The sequence below is a fragment of the Acanthochromis polyacanthus genome, chromosome 11 (genome assembly GCF_021347895.1).
Source record: "Acanthochromis polyacanthus isolate Apoly-LR-REF ecotype Palm Island chromosome 11, KAUST_Apoly_ChrSc, whole genome shotgun sequence".
NCBI lineage: Eukaryota > Metazoa > Chordata > Actinopteri > Pomacentridae > Acanthochromis > Acanthochromis polyacanthus.
This window is the reverse complement of record NC_067123.1, coordinates 16,382,436-16,404,452: the sequence shown is the minus strand read 5'-3', so window position 1 is coordinate 16,404,452 and position 22,017 is coordinate 16,382,436. Positions and strand designations below refer to the sequence as shown.

The 22,017-nt window shown below is 39.9% G+C and overlaps 1 protein-coding gene across 2 annotated transcripts; it reads right to left on the bottom strand.

Moving 5' to 3' along the window:
- Nucleotides 1-268: 268 nt before the first annotated feature.
- Nucleotides 269-18,471, bottom strand: si:dkey-240h12.4 (death-associated protein kinase 2). Of its 2 annotated transcripts, XM_022217788.2 has the most exons (13): nucleotides 18,400-18,471; nucleotides 15,953-16,057; nucleotides 15,025-15,179; nucleotides 13,513-13,734; nucleotides 12,691-12,829; nucleotides 11,864-11,993; nucleotides 9,887-9,935; nucleotides 9,621-9,647; nucleotides 9,161-9,313; nucleotides 7,755-7,800; nucleotides 7,534-7,623; nucleotides 6,989-7,072; nucleotides 269-2,998 (listed from the first exon to the last, which is right to left on the bottom strand). In XM_022217788.2, exons 3-13 carry the CDS (start codon nucleotides 15,090-15,092, stop codon nucleotides 2,918-2,920), a joined length of 1,089 nt encoding a protein of 362 aa, XP_022073480.2. In that variant the 5' UTR covers nucleotides 15,093-15,179; nucleotides 15,953-16,057; nucleotides 18,400-18,471; the 3' UTR covers nucleotides 269-2,917. The 2 variants fall into 2 exon arrangements, with proteins under 2 accessions (XP_022073480.2, XP_022073481.2); XM_022217789.2 differs by lacking the exon at nucleotides 15,953-16,057 and having other exon boundaries at nucleotides 18,400-18,470.
- Nucleotides 18,472-22,017: the final 3,546 nt, after the last annotated feature.

Sequence of the window (22,017 nt, the reverse complement as noted above, 5' to 3'; positions counted from 1 at the left end):
AATAAAGACTGTCATGTTTTAGGACTAGGCGACCATGTGCAGGATCTGTTCTCAGTCAGGTCTAGGTCAGCAGTTTTCAACTTGAGACTGTCACCAGGATCTACTGGGACAAAACAGAGGCTAGAACACCACAATTTTATTATCATTTAGTATATTACAAAGATATTACATAAATAACAGGGCAGTGATTTAATAATTATAAAGGTAACTTTATTGTTTATTTGCAACAAAGACAATTTTAAAATAAAACACAAAACAAAGCAGAAAATGGAAGAAATTGTTTTCATTTGGATGGAGGTTAGAAAATGCTGTCAATAACACAGAATGAAATAAATCCAAAATGAAAGAGCAAAAACTGGAAGTTAAAGTTGTGAACAAAAAGTACTGTTGGATGTAAGACAGGAATGCTAGACAGGAAAAACAACAACTTTTAACTCTGTGTTAATGTATTAATTTTACTGATCAATGCAGCTGATTATTTCTAACTGACAGCTGCACATTAAAGTTCATATCTTTAAACTTCATATATTTAAACACAATATAATATTGTATTTCAGTGGATTTAGGTCTGACACTGTCCCATTATGCAGGATATCACTTTAACTTGTGACCAAATCTTCTAAACTCTGTTCTATCAGTTGCAGTACAAGCATGTAAACAGACCTGACAGCAAACTTAAACATTTATTTGATTTCTGCGTCACCAACTAAATACATGTGGGGTTCCCATGGCAATGAAATGCATACAGTGTGTGATACTGTAACTACACAGCTTCATTCAGTGTTTTTAGTAACATACAGCTGAACAGGTTTGTGCATACATCAATGACACAAATGCGCAAATGAATTTGTGGAGCACCCTGTGGTATTTACAATGTGGATTAGAAATTGCATATCCCACAGATTCGATATTAAGCTTTTATATAAGGCAAGCCATTGAATTAACATCATGACGCAAAGAACTTAAAGTATTTTAGTTGCATAACATGCCCTAGGAACAAATGAATTTCTTTACATCTGCTTTGTCCTGGAATTTCTCATTTTTATGTGGATTCGAAAAGCATGTGGGCCGATATCTTTCTTCTGTAGATCCAGAGACAGCGAGATGGATAGCTACCCTCTGATCCTAGAAGACTGCACTGCATATGCACTTAGAAGTATAAGTAGAGTAGTAACCTTTTTAGCTATTAGTAAGTTGGCTCTAACTAACAGAAATTCTTTTGTTGAAACTTTTCTGTGTTAATTTCATAATAATTCATCAAAGAAAGATTGCTTAACTGATTTATATATATATATATATGTGTATATATATATATATATATATATATATATATATATATATATTCTTATGTAAATGTGAGAAATGTGGTGCTCTGTAGTCTCTTTAGTTATTGTTTGGGTAATTCTGGCTGTAGGTATAGATGGAATGGTTAACTAGACTTACAAATAAATAGCATATCGTATCTAATGAAATTGATATTGTGATTCATTTAATGGAATGCTTTGGTATCAATTTGCCTTCACTTGAAGGTCGTGTCTCTTTTTTAATTCAACTGATTGATGAAGAAAAAACTAAGTTTGTTTACAAAGCCACAGAAGAATAAATATCCCTGTTTTCAAGATAGAAATGCCTCAGTTACCTCTCTAGCATCTCATTTCTTTGAAACTAATGAAAAGCTCATCTTATCCTACTCCAGCATCAAACTATGACCCAGTGCAAATCAACTGAATCAGAGATAATCTGAACAATTCAGTGGTTCACAGACCAATACAGGTTGTACTCAGCACATATCACTGAAAAGGAAAGAGACTACATGAGAGCTTTAGCAGAATTTCAAGACACCTCTGACTCTTTTAAGTCTTATGAAATCCAACAGCAATACAAAATATAACACATGGACTGCAAGGTTATTCAACAAAAGTGCAGTGGTGATGAAAAACAGTCCTCATGAGTCCAAGGTTAGCATGCACTCATGAAGGAGTAATGCAGTTTCAACCTCATGCACAAGGACCTTGAGGTGAGACTGTCACTTATTGATAGGGGAATTAGAGGATTAAGAGCAATTCGGAAATTTGGAGTGATAGCAAGTGCAATGATTAAATCTTTACTTTAGGCTGAACCTTTTCCCCATCATTGGAAAAAGTTATCTGTATGGTAATTCAATCGGTCTGAAAGGAAATTTGACTTAGCACCTCCTCATGGCTCTGTTTGAAAGCTTTAGAAAATTCCACCCATAACAGGAAAGTTCAGCCAGTTGGTAGTTCTCACAGAGTTGCCTCTATATAATGACACCAGTATCATAGTTACAATATGATAAATAAAAATGAATGACTGCTAGGCCTACACTGTACAGGTTGCTGTTTAAAGTAATGTGGTTTCAGGTAACTAAGTTAGTGTGTGAAGCATATAAATATTTCTGTGCTTTTCTGGTAGGAAGGAGTGAGGACAGAGGCAGAACTGCAGAAAGAGAGTAATATTTTCACATTGTTGTGTGTGCGCGTGTCCCCTCTGTTCCATAAAGCTGCCAATTGTAGCTTTTAAAAACAACTTAACAGCAGCTGAAAATATATTTGGACTGACGGTATTTAAAAGTTTACAGAACAATAACAAATCAAGCATTTGCATTTGGGTGACATTAAAAACACTGTCAATGAAAAAGTAATTCATGACTTAAGGTTGAAAGATAAAGACAAAATGAGTTTTGAGTTTCAATCGAGAATGAAACCAGGGAATATAAAGAATATTAAGAAATATAGTTCTATCCAGAGTTTTCCCAAATCATTGCCCATCCAAGTACACTCTTCCATTTAAAAGAAGTGTCCCAAACACCAAACCATCCAAAGATTCCACCACCAACATCTTCTAAAGATCTTTCATCGAAAAAAGCTGCTCAGACCAGGCAGTGTCGGTTCCGATTCTATGAGCTGCTGCTGAGTCTTCGACGCAGCAGAGAGGCAGGCTTGCTCTCTGTGTCCTCCACATCACTTTCACATTGTCTCTGCAGGGGAAAAAAATCATTACAGCTGGATTTGAACACTTTTCATTTGTTTGCACAGCTGTGTCTTATAAAGAAAACAATGTGTACTTCAGTGAGAGCATCTAAACTAATCTACTGTGTGTTCCAGATAATTATGCAAATGTGATTTTTCATTATTGTGAAGAGGCTTTTTGCTTAATTTGACTAAATCTGCTTTTTTACTATTGCAAAAGCCTATTGTGAGCATTATTTGGTAGCTTTGGAATATTTTTTTTTATTTGACTTGCATAATTATCTGGAACAGTCATATTCTAGAAAATTGGATTATTACACCTCTAAATAATAAAAATATTCCAAAACTACCAAATAATGCTCACAATAGGCCTTTGCAATAGTAGAAAAGCAGATTTAGTAAAATTAAGCAAAAAGCCTCTTCACAATAACGAAAAATCACATTTGCATAATTATCTGGAACACACAGTACTGTATGTTGTACAGGACAGTATTATACCCCCCTCTGTCTCCTGTTCTCCCTCATGTTCACCTACCTCATGTGTTCCAGCCTGACTTGTTTCATCAGCTCCATGTGCTCCTTGTGTTTACTAGATCTGTCTTTTTGCTTTAGGATTTTTGTTTGTTTTCTCTGGATTAGTCACTTTTGACATTCATTTGGACCTTTATTTGGACCTTTGTCTTAGATTTTATTTCCCCTGTACCAGTGTATTGTTTGCTTCCTTGTCATCCTCTGTTGCTATCTTTGGAGTAGGTTCAATTATTTATTTTTTTCTTACACTTGCCTGTCTGTGATGTCTGCATGTGGAGCCTTCCTTGCTAACCGGGTGACAGTACATACAGACCAAAGCAATGGATTCTGCAATACCTCATCAGAGGATGAGGATTTTTTTTTGATTTACCAAAACCCTCATTTAAGAGTCAGCTTGTCACTACTAATCTGCCGGCTCCAGATTTAGCCAGCCACCAGCCTGCTAATTTCCAGCCTACCTCAGAGTTAACCAGCCTTCGGCCTGTTAGCTTCCAGCCTGTCCCCATGTCAAGCAAGTAGCTTGATTGCTTGGTTCCAGTAGGCTCCCATTGACATACCACCATAGACTGTATATATAATGGACGTAGCATCTGGCTCCAGAATTGAAGCCAACCCGGAAGTGTCAAAAACTTGCAATATCACGCTGTCCGCTAGGGTTGGCTCCAAAAAGCTTTTTCTCCATAGACCCCAATTCATTTTTGGAAAAAATAAAATTTGATAGACTGATGTTCTACAGCTCAGGATTTTTTTCCCGTTAGTTTTCATGGTCAAGATGAGAGATCAGGTGGCCGATCTTAAAATAAATCAATACTGAATTTTAAATAAATCATTAAAGTTGGCGGAGCCAGGGGGCGTGGCTATACTTGATAGACGGCAACAGAAGCCTCTGCGGTAAAATGTGGGCAGGATAAGAGAGTCCTCAGCCAATCCTGCCCCTAGTTGCTCTCCGGTCCAGTCTGTTTGATGACGCTTTTTACGTCACTGGCTCCAAAAAATCCAAAACGGCGACCAGGAAGTAGCAAAATCCGGGCTTCATTTTCTCGGCGTTGAAACCAACGGGTGACGTCACAGTTAGTTTACGCCAGCATACCACACCGCTCCCCAGCTCTCATGCACCTTGACTTCACCACCCTGCAGCACCTCTGAAGTCCCAGTCTTTGTCCTGTAGCCAAGCATCGTAAAGTTCTGGGACTAGCAGCTGATTTACATGTTCAACACACATCTGTTCCTGTTCCAGTTAAGACCTTTTCTATTCTTGTTCTGGCTGAGGTCCCAACTGTTTCTGTTCCAGATAATGCCTCGTCTGTTCCTGTTTTGGTCACCCAAAGCCAAATGTCGAGGAACACTGCGTATGTGTTATTTTTAATTATTTTTATTTCAAAGTACGGCTTCTGTACCTTCTCATCACATTGTTTCATGATGTGTATTGAAGTTTAAGTTAATATACAGTGGGTACGGAAAGTATTCAGACACCTTGAAATTTTTCACTCTGTGTCATTGCAGCCATTTGCCAAAATCAAAAAAGTTCATTTTATTTCTCATTAATGTACACTCAGCACCAATCAGTTTAATTAAACACAGCTGGACTCCAATAAAGAAGCAGAACCATCTTGAGGAGGATCAGAAGAAATGGACAGCATGTGACTTAAATATGCAAAGGGTCTGAATACTTATGACCATGTGATATTTCAGTTTTTCTTTTTTAATAAATTTGCAAAAAATTTCTACATTTCTGTTTTTTTCTGTCAAGATGGGGTGCTGAGTGTACATTAATGAGAAATAAAATGAACTTTTTTGATTTTGGCAAATGGCTGCAATGACACAGAGAGTGAAAAATTTCAAGGGGTCTGAATACTTTCCGTACCCACTGTAGTCTGCACATTGTCATGAACAGTGTTCCATTCAGTCTGACAGTGTCTTCACTATTTCTCTGCATTGTAGGAACAATTCTGAATGAATACATGAACTGCAATTTAAGCCTACTGCAAAGACTTTATTTGTGTGACCATGCCAGATTAAATTTAATACAAGGATTCCACTCTTGGTTACTACTCTCACATAGATTATCTAGCATCAGAAAATTCATTGTCATTAGTTTCAGTGATGATTTTCACCACATTAATGTCTTCAAATGCATCAGCGTCATGGGAGCATAGTTTGGGGAATTTAAAAATCAATAATAGACAGCTGTGTATGAAGCTGACAATATTTGAATGGCTGCCCTGCTCTTGTAGCCTTTTTAATGTGAATTAAGAAAACAAATTAAATAGTTTAAAATAATTCATGACATTGTCTGCTATGAAAAACCTGATATACACCCTAGTCATTACTGAGGCCGTAGTTGTGTTGGTGTTTGTTGGTTCTGCAGTGAACTGCATATAATGAAATATCTCCATATGGTCCAGGTAAAAAACAGCAATAAACAACAATAACCTCTGCAGGCCTGGCAGGAAGCCGGTGTTGGAGACTTAACCCCTTGAGCGGCCAGGCAGGAGAAGGGGAAATGTCAGCTGAGTCAAGATCTGTCGTTGTGTCAGCTAACCATAGCAGGGCTCTGGGCTTGGCATTGGTTGACCAGGTGCACACTCCACAGCAAAACAGAAGACAGTCCTCTTAGACACAGGAACAGAAGAGATGGTGGTCCTCTGAGACACAGGAACAGAAGAGATGGTGGTCTTCTGAGACATAGGAACAGACAAAGCATTGGAGCTGTTGACCAGGAGACTCAGGAGGGGTGATGGCCAACCCAAGAACAGATGAAAAGTCAGCCAAGATGCTTGGCTGTTTGAGCAGGGTCTCCATGATGCTCAACTGTAGAACCATGAACCCCACAACACTTTACTGCAGGGCCAGGACCTCATGATGCTCAGCTGTGGTACTGAGACTTCCTAGATTTTCAGCCACAGGATCGGGACCTCCATGATATTTTGCTGCAGGACAAGGACCTCCAGGGTGCTAGGGAGGGTTGCTGACTGGAGAGCTGGCTGGAGACTATCAGGCTGGTGAGCTGGGAGACTCTGGAGCTTGAACTGAAAGACGTTGTAGAACTGGCTGTCCAGTCTTAGAACTAGGTCTAGGGGACAGGAGGAATGACACAGCCAGATGACAGGTAGATAAAGGGTGACTGGGATTCTCTACTTTATTGGGGACCTTGTTTTCCTCTGGAGGCTGTCATAAAGACCGGGTGGATTCACCAGAATATCGTTGGAGGAATGGTGTTCCATCCTCCAGTAAAGTTCCAAAAAGTTATAGCGACAGTGCATTGAAGCAGTGCTGGTGGCACATGGTGGCCCAATAACTTTAAAACATTTTATGTTGTTTTTTCCATGAATTTGTCACTGGGAATGTTTTACAATTGAAATAAATATTTTTGCTACGAGAACTAACAACAATTTAACAAAAAAACTCAAGGGATGATTTCATTTTCATATACAACATGTGAACTGAGCAAAACAAAGTCACCTCACCTGCAGAGGATCTTCTTCTGGGTTGACCTTACACAGTTTCAAATTTACCAGTCGGTTACATAACGACACCATGGTAAAGGACATCTAGAGAGGGTCAGAGGAGTATCAAAGAATGTTTTATATCCATCCATGGATTACATTACATCAGCTCAGTATCATCCACTGTGGAATTTCTATTATTAAATTGTGTAAACAGTCATATAGAAGCAGGTAGCTAGACCATGATCGGGACCCTGTAACTTCATATAAGTATGGGATGTTATAAAAATGTTATCTGACAATTTTATTTTTTAAGCATCGCCTACAACATGCAACCCTTTCACTAGCCAAGTACTTCACACACTGTCTAGACAACTGCAGCAATACAGATGCACACATGAAAATAAATAAAACTGGTATGCAGTTTTTGCAACAGCTCATGAATAATAAACCTCAGAACATCCATCCATCCATTCCAGTTGTGTTATAACACAGGAAGCAAAGGCACAAAATGACTCAAATATATTTTTAAAAATTCAAAGTTCAGCATACATATCCAGACTCACTTTCCATTTCCTTCTGGCGTTGAACTTCTTAAAGGTCTTCATGTTGATTGAGGATCGATTCCTATTGGCCACCTGTTTGCGTGTGATGGGCTGAAAACAAATGACCGCACTGAAAATGATGTACTGATAATAAGCAGCATGCAGTAACACTCAGCAGCAGGATGTAGTAAGCAAATGAATAATGTTTGTACGTTAAAAAATGGCAGAGAATTTGTAGTAACCTTAATCCATGGATGACGTAGACAATCCTCAGTTGTCATTCTGTCACTACAGAAAACATCAACAGAGGAGAAGAAACAACAAATCAACCATACAGGAATATATCATAATAAATAGTCTATGTACATGTGCATTTTGCCATTTTGACTGCAAATTAAGTCAACTACACTGATTAAGTGGAAAAGTCTGAGTTTTTTCTTTTGTAAGATGTTGTTTTCTGGTTTGTTGTGGTCTTCAACCAAATGCTGTTGTCTGTTTTGATATTTAATGTGTGTTGCTATGTTTTCTAGAATGTCATTATGCTTTTTGTTTTGTTGTCATGTTTTCTAAACTGCTATGCTTTCTGAAATACTGCTATTTTTTCACATTTAGGGCAACTACAGATTACAAAAGCAAATGAACAGCAAATAGGAGTTGCTATTATTTGTAGTAGTTAGAGGCAGAGTAATAAAGTGCTGCCAAAATCTAAAAAGGTTTGAAATTGGCGCAACATGAACAGAGTTGTTCCTTCCATACATACAAGCAGCTTCCATGAGCACAACAACATAGGCAGATCTGACAGCGGCAGCATATCAGGCAGGGATGGCCAAAAGATTATCAGTGTATCGTAGCCCCAATATTTATCCAAAAACACCAGAGGGAGCGCTGAACACAGTTTGTATGCCAAAAATTACAACATACCTTTCTAAACTACTCTGCTCTACAAGTTCTTTTAGTAATGCCCATAAAAATAAAAACTGATCCCAATAAAAACAGACTCTCGCTGCTGAGATCAATGATACTCACCAACACTGAATATAATTTAGGAGCTGAAAATGTTTGAACAAGTTTTTACCCTTGAGTTTGTTAAACAGCTACAAAATTAGACAGCAGCAGGATAAATACTCCTTAAATACTCTTTTTTTTATGCATCCTTGGCATGGAAAGTCAGTTCATGCCAGGATTCAATGGCAAGTCACACTGTGTGCTTTTCTTCTCATCAAACAGGTGAGCTGTAACACCTGACACCTGCAGCATCAGATTCCAGAGATTTGCATGGAACAACAGCAGCAACTTCATTCACAAGTGATAATTCAACTGGCCAGGATATAAAAGCAAGTCACACTTGGTACAGTAGTAGTTAGATTATCATCACAGATGAACAGAATTTTTATGTGTCTGGATGATGCCATTATGGAAAAGTGACCCATGTCTGAAAGATATAATGGCATCACTTTAATGGATTTACAAAGTCATATCTGAAAAGGGCTTAATTGGCGTATTATATCAAGCACAACAGCAAGGCACTAGTCACTAGGGTCACTTCAACAACCTTGCTAGTAGTTATTTCATAAATCATTATAAGCTAATGGGGAAGTACATCTGAAACTAAATTGCCTGCAGCAAATACTGTACCTATGCTACATACTTGGGGTTTTTCACCAAGAGTTTCTCGATGAAATCTTTCGCCATCGAGCTGGTCGTGCTGAAATATCGTTCATCAAAGTCATACTGCATGGCAATGATATTCCCCAAGGTTTCTTCCTTAGTCTCACCCTGGAATGGTGACAAACCACTCAATCTGAGGACAGAGAGTACACAGCAAGAGTGAAACTACAGCATGTTCGCAAACCAAGTCATTCATTCAGATCAAGGATTTTCTTTGATTACAACTTCAGTAAAAGCTCAAAATTAACCTTTAGCTTCTTCATAGAAGGTAAATGGGATGTTAATTTTAAAGCAGAATGCCAAAATATATTGTGAATGTTGGATGAATTCACATACTATAAAATACTGTCAAAAGCAGTGGTGTTCATGCAAAATATGTGCAATAACATATGCCTGCAAGTACTCACAAGCCGCCCAACACACAAGCACTTACAACTTACAATATGTAGGTAATTACGCCGATGCTCCTAGAGGAACAAGAAACACAGGACACGTACAGTCATGTGGTGTGGTTTAAACCTTTTCACGACTGCACAGCAAATGAAGGACAAATGTGGACATCCCATCATTCATTCACTGTAACTACTACATTTGAACACTGTTATTCTGTTGTTGCTAAGATTGTCTGAAATCTTGTACAGTGAATGGTGTTCAGAACACTGTTCTTTCACACTGTGTGACATGACAGTCAGTGCAGAATACTCACCACATATCTGCTGCTGTACTCAGAGGTTCACAGTTGATTACCTCAGGGGCTGAGAGGGAGACAACCAGAGACAGTAAAAGTTTTTGCTTTATTTAGAAAAACACTAGAGACACTCCTTATACATTTCAGATCTTCTCTAACTCAGGAGATTTTTTTTGTCTTTAGCTGCTAAATACTGCACTCTGTCCATATGAAAGTTTCTAAATGTGTCTTTGTGCCATTGGCATCTGAGATGTTTATTTTACGGTGGGAAGGACACTGCAGTCTTGTATTGCTATACAGCAATACAAAAATCAAGATAAAGCTCTGTAAAGCTGAGCAGCCCCGCAGATTCAGCTCGTATTTCTTGTAGGTACATTGCTACAAGACTTCCACCTTTATTTGTTAGGTGACTTTTGATAACAAATGAACGTTATACAAAATTTTGATGAATACGTCCTGTGTTTATTAATTTTAAAACTAAGAGTGATATTCATTTATTCTAATTAATGCTGTAGACTATAAAGAGTTTCACAGTAGTAATAATCATTTATAACCATACTATCAATCACAGCTTCAGTACTTGCTAAGAAGGCTTTGCTCTCATTTTGAGGCAGTATACATACAGTATATCATTTTAGATATTATGCTAACATGTTTGTGCTATATACCGCATGGCTGTTTTGGTGGCACGAAAAGCACCCACAGGTGTAATGTAACCTATCGTTGTCACATGACTCTATAGACCTGACTGTATCCGGAACAGAGGATTATACTTTGCGAAAAAAGAAGCCCCACTCGGTCTGCAATTCTACTTGACAGGAGTAATAGAATGTTTTTCTTGCTCGGCTTGAGAGAAATAACGGAATCTCTTTGTTCTATTGGAGAGTAATGATGGATAAGGATTATTTTATTCATTTTACTTGGTTGGATGAAAGGAACACCAAGGACCTTCTTAACTTACTCTAGTGGATGAATGAAAATCGAACATTCTTATTTCACCCAAATGAAAAAAGGACCTCTGCAGACCCGATTCAAGATGGGACTTTTCTACTTCCACTCAATAAAGGAGAGCTTTTATTGGGGATTTGGATTCTGTACTGGGTTTTTGATTCCCTGTAAGAGATTCTCCCTGAATCAGGTTAGGGCGGAGATAGCTGCTAAGGCTGAGCTGTCCACTCTCTCCCTCTCAATTTACTATAAGGCAGTTTCTTCAGAAAAGCTCAGATCTGTCCTATTAACCAAATTACCTAACTGTAATTATATATGACAGACTTTTAGTCAGACATCAGCAAGGTGGAGGACTGCTATGGACTACTATTATTAAGGATGAGCTAGTTGGACCTTTATGGGTTGAAGATGGACTTCAAATCAACTCCCAAATCTACTGCCAGATTCTAGAAGATACTTTCTTCAAGCAGTGGTGGAGGAAAAAGTCTACATCAATCAAGAAGGTCGTGATCGTTATGCAGGACAATGCTCCATCACATGCATCCAAGTGCTCCACTGCGTGATAAATAGCAAAGGCCTTAGAGATGACAGAATAATGGCATCCTCATCTGATCTAAACCCTAGTGAGAACTTGTGGGTCCTTCGTAAACGTAAGATTTACAGAGAGGAAGGACAATATACCTCTTTGAACAGCATTTGGGAGGCTGTGGTTGCTGCTGCTCAAAACGTTGTTTATCAACACATCACGAAACTAACAGATTCCATGGATGGAAAGCTCATGACACTTATTGAAAAGAACGGTGCCTATATTGGTCACTGAGTATTTGTTGAAATGTCAGAAGTGTTTATTTGTACATTTTCAGTAGTTTATCTGTTATAATCTGTTTATCTGTTACACATTATCACTGGATGCCTACACATCTTTTTGCTGCAACTCAAACTCTTTGAAAATCTTACCTGAAGCTCTTTCATGAAGCTACACCTGCAGCTTTTGGCGCCTTCACAGACTAAAACAAAAACATTATGTCAAATACTGCTGATCCTCACCAATGTATTGTGGTGTTCCACTTGTACTCCTGTACTCCTCCCCCTGATTGAAAAAGTAGGCTAGGCCAAAGTCGATGAGCTTGACGGTAGGATGTGCTGACACTTTGTCTGAAAGCATGATGTTTTCTGGCTGAAAAGAGAAAAAAAAAAACATTGTTAAGGAAACATATACTTTAAAGTCATTTCTTTTGAAAATGTTGTATTCCAGAACAAACAAAAAGCAGAGAGATAGAGTCATGATAAAGGCTACATGCACTTGTAAAGACCATGTATAACATGGCAGTCTTGAGTTTCCAATGACTCCTACAACTCTTTATTTTCTCTGATGGAATGATTGCAGAAAATGCTTCTTTGTCACATAAAACAATCATTTAAGTTGGTTCTTCAATAGATTTATTGAAGACCTTCTGGAAATATGACAAAATCTGCTGAGCCAAAAATATACATACAGCAAGTTGAGTTTCTAGCTCTGGTGATGTAGAAACATGTGCTAATCAAATTCCCTTAATGCCATAGCCTCTTAACTTCTTTTAAGTGATTACAATTGACTACAGCTGCTGACTTATGTGAGCTAAATTTAATAGCACCCATCTGACTCACTTAGAGGACTCTGACGAACGTGACAAACTGTACAAACTGTGCCGGTAAAGAGATGCACATGGTCAGCTACAATACACAGATAGGCTGTTTGATTTAAACCCTGATTGTTGGTATTATGAGGAACAAAATGTGCCAAGAAAACATTTCCAACACCATGATAGAGACGGTCTTCACAAATGTATGGAAGCTTTTGTTCATCACTATAATTAAATTCAGTTCAGCTTTACCTTCAGATCAAAATGGGCAATGTTCTTGCTGTGCATGAATCCCAGTCCTGCCAGTATCTGCTTCATGAACTCAATGGCTTCACTCTCCAACAGGTTCTCCTTCTCAGCAATGAAGTCAAACAGCTCCCCTCCATTAACCCTGAGATATCAGACAACAGAGGGTGTTATTATAAAGACATTCTCACATACTCACTCCTTGTACAAGATACAGAAACGGTAGCAAAACATCTGACAGGATAATAAAATAGTAAGGTGGTTCAATCATTTGTGTGTAATTTGTGCAACATCTCCACATCACTATCCCCTCTAAATATAGTTTTCTAAATTAGAAGTTTAGTTCGTATGAGCTGGAACCTAAAATTTTTAATAATGTACTTTTTCCAGTCCAGGTTGATGATAACGTAGATTGGCTACTGATATCTTTATATGACTTTATCTAACTTTAAGCTATAAAGCAAGCCATACTCATGCTTACAGCTGCCATCTCTAATATTTCACACAACAGCAGATGAGTATTTAGTATTCAGTGCTCTTGAGGTACAGCACTCGTCAGTCACAAACCATCTCATTGAGACTATGAAAGTATTCTAAGGTTAGTTCAAGTGCCGTACCTGTTGTTATGCAAGGGAGAGCAGTGAGGCTGACATATCAAAACCCAGTATCACTAATAACATTGTCATAAAGGTTACTCTGTGGCTTTCCTCCTGTGAGACCCCAAATGTCTGCTGTTAGAGGTGTCTGACTGGCACGTCATCCGCTGCTGTATCAGTCTTGGAAAACACACACACAAAAACAAATACACACACGCTCTCATCAACTCACAGCTCCAGAATGAGCACCACCTCTGCTCGGCTCTCAAAAACATCCTTAAGAGTCACGATGTGTGGATGTTGCACAGCCTGGAGGATCTCCACCTCTCGCTCCACACTGCTCCTCTCCAGGCCTAGACGGCTGCACGCGTTCTTACGAAGCTTCATGAATTTGGCTGCCCAACAAGTCCCAGAGGTCCGCTCACAAACCCGTCGAACCTGACCAAAATGCCCACTGCATGGGGCAAAGACATAAATCACAGTGAAGGCCAAGTGTCACATATAAAAGTGCATAAGATGATGTTCAGTGAAAGACTGACGAAGCAAACAAAAGTGGTCATATATGCAAATGTTATCAAGTACATGTCAGAAATTAGACTTGGGTGTATCTGTGTATCTGTGCAGGTTTTACTTGTGAACACGCAATTATATTAATCTAGTCCCTGGTCTTCTGAACAAAAGCAAGGACGTCTGTGAAATCATGAAACAGTGTCACGTTACGGATGTTACGGATGGTCTTGAAGAAAGATGAGTTTTAATTCTGTAACTCTATGAATGGGACTATTTGGAAATAGTCAAATGTATTTTATGTGTATTTGCACCTTGGCCTCCGTCCCTTTCCCTAAGGACTACAGATGGAAATTAGCTTGGAAAGCTACAGTCTGGTACAAACATCTTTGCTCCTGAGCTTAATGTCATTGTACACTGTCCTGATAAATAAATAAATGAAATGAAATGAAATGTCATTGAGAATTCAATCAATGCCTTTTTTACTGTTGTAAAAAAGTACTGTTTTGTACTGTTGCAATGGCATGCATTGATGTGCCATCCTGGAGGAGTTGGACTGTCTGTGGAACCTCTGTAGGATCCAGGTATCGCCTCATGCTACCAGAAGTGACACTTACCCTAGCCAAATGCAAAACTAGTGAAAAACAGTCAGACAATATTAGGAAGGAAAAAAAATGTCAGTGGCCTTCACCTGTAAACTCATTCCTGTTTTGGGGGTTATCTCATTGTTACCCCTCTAGTGCATCTGTTGTTAATTTTATGAACACCAAAGCAGCTGAAACTGACTAAAAAGCCCCTCAGTTACTTACTTGACCAGATCAGTATCCCACATGTTTCACTGATTTGATGCAATACTTAGATTAAAAAGTGTTCCCTTAATTTTTTTTGAGCAGTGTATATGGCCAGCTACAATACACAGATAGGCTGTTGCATTCAAATCACAATTGTTGGTAAGAGGTGCAAAGTGTGCCAAGAAAACATTTCTCACACCATTACGCCCCCAGTATCAGTTTGCTTTGGTGATAATTACTTCTCTTAAAGTTTATTAATAATGCATATGATGTATATGTTTTAGGCGTATATCTCATAAACAGCTAACTGAGACATGAACATCCTACAATTAAAGCTGGAGTGCAGAAAAGAGAACAATAGCAACAAAATCCGTATGTGTCCACAAACTTCATGGCTACATTACAGTAAAACAGTTCAGTTCAAGTTACAGCAGTTATGTCCATACCTTCCCAGAACTTCCCTGATCTCATAGAAGTCCTCCACATTTTCTGGCTTGAAGACTGCCATGTTCATTTAGTCCTCTGCTTGTCCAGTGCTGGCTATTTAACAGTCAACATCAAGGGGCTCATCATCCAAATTTTACATACACCAAAGCTGGACCTGGGCATTAGTAACACAAGTGACATATTACCACAAAATATCACATAACAGTGAATTATTCAAAAGAAAACATGCTATGATTGCCATGCCCTCCACCTCCTTCTCTGCTTAATTGGTAGCTCTCCCTCCTTTTCGCCTTTCCTTCATGTGAGTGTGAGTGATGTGCATGTGTGTGAATGTGTGTGAATGTGTGCTGCGCCTCTACTGGATTGTCAGCTGAAATTGGACATCTGCAGCAGGGAATTGCTCACCTGCTATCAGTCTCCACCTGCCATGAAAGATGGCTTTGGATCACCACTTGATGCTGGACCATTGTACAACCTACAGCTAGTCCACTCATGCCTTGGATTGTGTGCTCTAGATTTGTCTCTGCTCTCCTTAACAGTTTCTCTTTTGTTCAGCTCTCTGTGTCACTGTCTGTCGTTGAAGCCATCTTCAAAGTCCTCCTGTCAGGACCTTGGTTCATCTCTGATCACCCTCTAACGATCTGTAACAACTCGAAGCAGTTGTTTGTCAGGTGGAACAATGGGCAAATTTAGAGCACAACATGAGGCAGCTCACCCAGATGGCAGTCCAGCAAAGGCGTTAAAGCCGTGTGCTGACCTAGTACCTTCAGTGTTCAAAACACGATTCAACCTCTCCCTTGATCAGTCTGTGTTCCCCACATGCCTAATGAGAGTAATCATTGTTCCTGTACCAAAGAATGTCTGTACAACCACAGCAAACCCCTCAACTCAGAATCTATGTGTTTTCAGAGACAAATCAAAGCACACCTGTTCCTCCATTCCTGAATCTCTGGATCCACTTCAGTTTGCGTAGCAGCCAAACAGATCCACAGATGACACCGTCTCCCAGTTCTGCAAACCAGCCTCGCTCATCTGGACAGGAGGAAAAGGAAATGTGAGATTTCTGTTCCTGGATTTTAATTCAGCCTTCAATGCCATCCTTCCCCTCAAACTCTACTCCAGTCTAGACCTTCCTGTCCACTAGAACCCAGATGGTTAGGACAAGAAAACACATTTTCAGCTCCATTACCCTTAAAACCAGAGCCTCCTAGTGGTGTGTCCTCATCCCTCTCTTGCAATGATGAGTGGAAGTACACAGGAGACGTTGAGAATCTGTCACAGTGGTACCAGATAACAACCTATACCTAAACATCAGCAAAACCAAGGAGCTGATTGTGGACTTTACAAGAAGACAGTATAGAAATTAATTTTCACTAAAGGTTAATGAAACATGCATGGGAAAGGTGTACAGCCTTGAGTACCTAGGGATGCACATCTCTCAGGAACTGGGCCAAATACATTCACAAAGCAGTATCTCTATCAACTTAGACAGCCGATGAATTTCAGAGTCCCTCTAAAGGTCTTGAGGCCTTTCTTCTCTGGAGTGGTGAAGAGCACACTGACTGGGAACATCACCCACTGGTACAGGAATGGCAGTGCTTGCAAGTCCAACAGAGGGTGCGGAGGTAAGTCTGAACATACGGTGGGTACGACACTGTGAAATTTGAGACTTAATAAATCAAGCACTTTCTGGGATTTCTGTTGATACACTAATAGTTCTGCACATTGAACTTTCAGGTGTGTGACCACCTGCCTACTATTGTGTTGGTCCCCTTTATGCTGCTAAACTCCTCTGACCCAGTGGGGCATGGACACAGGACCTCTGGGGATGTCCTGTGGCACTGGGACAGTGAATTCTGTGGGTCCTGTGGGTTGCAGGGTGGGACCTACCGAGATCAGGCTTATTCTGGCACATCCCACGGATGCTCAAAAAGATTTGGATATGGGGAGTATGGAACCCGGGTGAACACCTTAGCTCTGTTGTGTTCCCCGGGCCACTCCTGAGACACTCCTGAGTGGTCCACGGAACACAACAGTCCTGCTGAGGGCGGTAACTAGCGTCAAGGATTGCTGTTGCCATGAGGGGTGGATGGTTGAGGGGTTGCTTGACCTGCGATGTTTAGGTGGGTGGTACATGTCAAACATCCACATGAATGTCAGAACTCAAGGTTTCCCAGTAGAACGTTGTATTATAACTAGAGGATTGTTGCTATTCCCTTCACCTGTCAGTGTCCATGCCAGCACTTTGCATACTATGTCCCTGTGTAGAGTTGCACAGTTTGTCCTGTCTTCCAGTTAAAGCAATCAACCAGCAACCTGGTTCCCCGTAATTTTCCTAGCCTTGTTTAATTTGGTTCTGGTTAGTTTCCCATCTCGTAGTCAAGTAATATTTTTAGGATTAAGTCTGTACTGTCTTTCAAATGACAGCAGCCCTGTATTTATTGTCCCTCGTAGCCCTCCGTAGTTTCGCATTTCCTGTTCACCCGTCATGCGATACTCTTGGTTCTACGATAGTGTTTTCCCCAGAGGTCGCCGTTTCCTTTGCTTCCCAGTGTAGTCTCCCTGTGGCTCCACAGTCAGGTCCTGTTTCATTCATTCCCTTCCCTTGCTTGATACTATTGTATCAAACTATATCCTCTTTTATCCTGGTCTGCTGTATTTCCCTGTAAATGCTCCGGTCTCTTTATTTTTCATGAAACTATCAGATACTACTAGATACCATTAGATAAAAGCCTTGATAAATTCATGTATATATTGGAAGAGATGCTTATAGTTAAACGATTAAGCAGTTAATATAAATATACATGTACTCAGACTTTCTGCACATAGTCCAGCTTGTGACACTGATCTTGAAAGCCAATGGAACACAGAGCAGAGGAATTAATTTGAAGAAGGTTCCACAATTTTTAAATAAAGCTTTAGACATTGGTTACTTTTATCATGTTGTGATTGGTCACCCTTTAGGAGACACTCCTAATGTATGAATTATGTAAATATTTTGTGTTGTGCTGCTGAAATTTTAGAGATTGAAAAACTAAGAGAGAATTTTTGAACATATGCTATTGTTCTGACAGAATTTCATATTGTAATTAAATGCTTCCATAAAATATTTGCAAATGTAGAACAGAAAATTAAATCAGTTTTAACCTTGACAAATTTTAACTGCAAATCACCAAAATCTTTCTTCCTGGGTCGGTTATGACTTGTGACTACTCAATTTTAAGTTGAGTAACATGAAAGTTACTCAACTTTAACTACTTTAAATGTATTGCTTTGAAAGTAACCTTTAACAACTGAAAACTCAACAAATGTCCTGGATGTTTACAGATCATTCTCAGCTGTTTCCAGAGCAATTACAAAATTATCAGACTTACGTGCTCCGGCAGATGTGTCCTCAACACCTGGGTGGCAAGAGATGCAGTTAATAACGCACCATGGATGACCTAAAAACAAGCACAATGGACAGTTAGCATTATTGTCCTTAATGGTTCCAGTTGAATTTCCATGTAAAATGTTTGCTCAAAAAGAAAGTTAGGGGTGAAAGCAAGTCCAGGTCCCTCACATTCTTCTCAGTCTTGACTCACAGGACACGGGAAGTGACAACAGCCTCCCAAAATTATAGAGAGAAACTCAACATATCCAACTATTCTTTTTGAGCAAGCTGTTTGGGAAGAAAAAACTCCTCTTTAGCAGAAGGGAAAAACCAAAAACACGCCCATCTGCCTTGACCATATGGGGCTTGGGTGAAGGAGAGAGAGAAAGGTTATCCGAGAGAAAACATGATGTGAAAGTAAACAATGAAAATTAAGGAGGCTGGTGAAGCTAGGAGCTGCAGATCAGAAACGTGCAGCTCCAGAGAAATAAATAATTGCAGAGAGGACAAAACACAAATTACTTGACAGAGAAAAGATACATGGCTAGCGACATGCAATTGTGGTATATAACTGCATGGAGTGAAAGAGAAGAGAGAAGAGGAGAACTGCTTCGATCATTCCCCAGCAGCACCATAACTATTCGATGGTATAGGGTCACCTGGGCCAGTCCTAACTATAAGCTTTATCAAAGAAAGAATGTTTTAGCCAATTCCTAGAGAATGTGCCTGCCTCAGGACACCAAACTGGGAGCTGCTTCCACATCATAGTAGCCTGATAGCTGAAGACCCTGCCTCCCATTTTGCTTTTGGAAACTCTTGGAACCACAGGACAGCTTACACTCTGAGAGAAACTGGGATAATATTATAAAAGGAGGTTTTCAATAAAAGATGAAGCTTGGTCACTCAGAGCTTTGTATGTGGTGAGAATGATTTCAAAATCTATTCTGGATTTTACAAGGAATATTAGGTAAGAATAAAGACAAGCTACTGTAGGAGCAATATGACATGTCTTTCTAGTTCCTGTTAGTACTCATGCTGCAGCTTTTTGGACGAGGTGGAGATTTTTCAAGAGTGATAGGGACATCCTGATAATAAGTAATACATATAGTCCAGCCTACAATTAACAATGCATAACCTACATTTTCAGCATTACTCTGAAACAGGATGTTCCTAATTTTCACAATACTGCACAGGTGAAAGAAGGCTGCTCTAGAGACTTTTGTGATATGTGAGATAAGGCCAAATCATGCTTTCTGCATCTGCAATCTGGTCTTTCCAGATCCGTGCACACAGGCTGCGCACTATTCAAATTTTGGGATCGCGACAACTGTCTACACTACAAGCATGCTGACTGGGCTTGCGCCAGGAAAAACAACAAATGTCTGGTATGAGGAAAGACTGCAGGTGGAGCTTCTCAGTCATCCACACTTTGATAATTCATCATTGAAAGAGGTAATGAAAGTAGTCACTGCTGGACTTCGGAAGAGCAGTCCAATGAATAGATGTGGAAACCACGAAGTAGCCTTCTAAGGACATATCCTGGTCAAAAACAACTCTGAAGATAATGCTTAAAGTAGTGCTAGAGACAAGGGAAATACCATGTAGACTCGCTTCATCGGGTTTCATAGTTACATTTATGAACAAAAAAAGTTTACTATCATGCGTGGTAGGGATTTGATGATTTTAGGGTTAAAAACACTCACCTTCTCTACTTTATACACATTACTAGTCATTGTGGCCAAAATGCCCAACCTTTGTTTTATCTGGCCACAGAACCTTTCTCCATAGTGCCTTTTCTTTGTCTGTGATCAGCAGTAAACTTCAGTCAACCTTTAAGGTTCCATTTGAGGAGAAAGTGCTTCCATTTTGCCTGGTAGCCTCTTGGCTTGTAGCAATGTAAAGCACTCTTGACAGTCGACACTGACAAGAAATCGAAATATTACCAACTACTTTCGTTCTGATTCAGCCAGCTCTCTCTCTCTCTCTCTCTCTCTCTCTCTCTCTCTGCAGTCACTCTGTGGTCTCACCCACAGCTTTATCTGATTGTCTGTCACATATCACAAGTAACTGAAAATTGCCATGGACTACAAACTGGGACTGAAGACCACATTTGAAAAAAGAAAAAAACAACTTCTGGGTTGCTGCTCACGCAGTTGATCAGACAACTAGACCAGCTTGGATTGTTTATCTATTTGTATATTCAGCCTTTTTTAATGGTAGTTTGTTTAAAGATGCTGAGAGTACATGTTATTTCTCAGCTAGCCATTTGTGCCAACTCAACTCTCTCTTTTCCAGATTTGAGACAGACAACACCAACCAAATAGATGTGATCATCTCCTGCCTCACGGCTACAGGAGCAGAACTCGTTTTCAGCACAGAGGAGATAAGGAGAGACCTGTAGAGGATCAAGGAGAGCACAGCACCAGGTCCAGATAACATCAGTGGTCAAATTCTGCAGTGCTGTGCAGAGGAGCTGGGAGATGTGTTTTAATTCCTGTTTCAAAGATCAAAGATAGTTCCACTCTGGAAGCACTCCACAGTGGTCCTCATTCCAAAGAAGAACTCTGTTAAGGCTCTGAATGACCTCAGGCCTGTGGCTTTCACCACTCTTGTGATGAAAGCTGCGGAGAGGGTCATAAAGAAGCACATCATCATGGTGACTAACCCACCGATGGACCCTCTCCAGTTTGCGTACCATTGGGGAGGTTGATGATGTAAAAATATACATCATGGACACTGTACACAAGCATCTGGTATAACTCAACACCACAGCCAGACTTCTGTTTGCAGACTTCTTCTCATCATTCAACATTCTACAACCACACATCCTGGCAGAGAAACTCTCTGCACCAGGAGGATCCGGTAATCCTGTGAATCACAGACTTTCTGACAAACAGGTCATACAGAATGATGGTCAATAACACTTTCTCCAACATCTCCTTCACCTACACTGGCCCCCCTCAGGGCTGCATCCTCTCACCTCTCCTCTTCATCCTCCATACAGATGACTGCAGATCCACCTACCCAGACTGTCATCTAGTTAAGTACGCAGGTGATACAGTTCTTCTGTCCCTGCTCTCAGGCCCATCACACCACCACAGCTCCAAACCAAAGAGCTGGTGATGACCCTCTCTAGCAAACAGAGAGAGCTGTCTACATCAGCAGTGAGCACAATCCATGGGATGAAGATAACAATAGTGGATTAATACAAATACCTGGGCACACTGAGGAGACTCTCAGAAAGTATTAGCAGTAGCAGTACATACTGAGGAAACGAAACACTTTCGGTGTCAGCAGAAACATCCTAAAGACATTTAAATTCCCTTCATAGAGAGTGTCATTACATTCTAACCCTAACCCCCAGCATGGAGACATGCCTATGTCATACATCACAGAAATGCACCTGCACCTTAAATGATTTATTTATTGATCCAACCGCTTAAATTGGCCTCAGGGACAAATAAAGTTTTTTCAAGTAAATTGAATTTGCAGAGCAGAGAATCACTGGTGAATTTGTGTAGCTGCGTTTGGAAGGTGATGCAGCAGATGTTGCAGTGTGTCTGTTACATAGAAAACACCCCAATAATTCACTCAGTATTGCTGACAAGTGGTGCAGCTG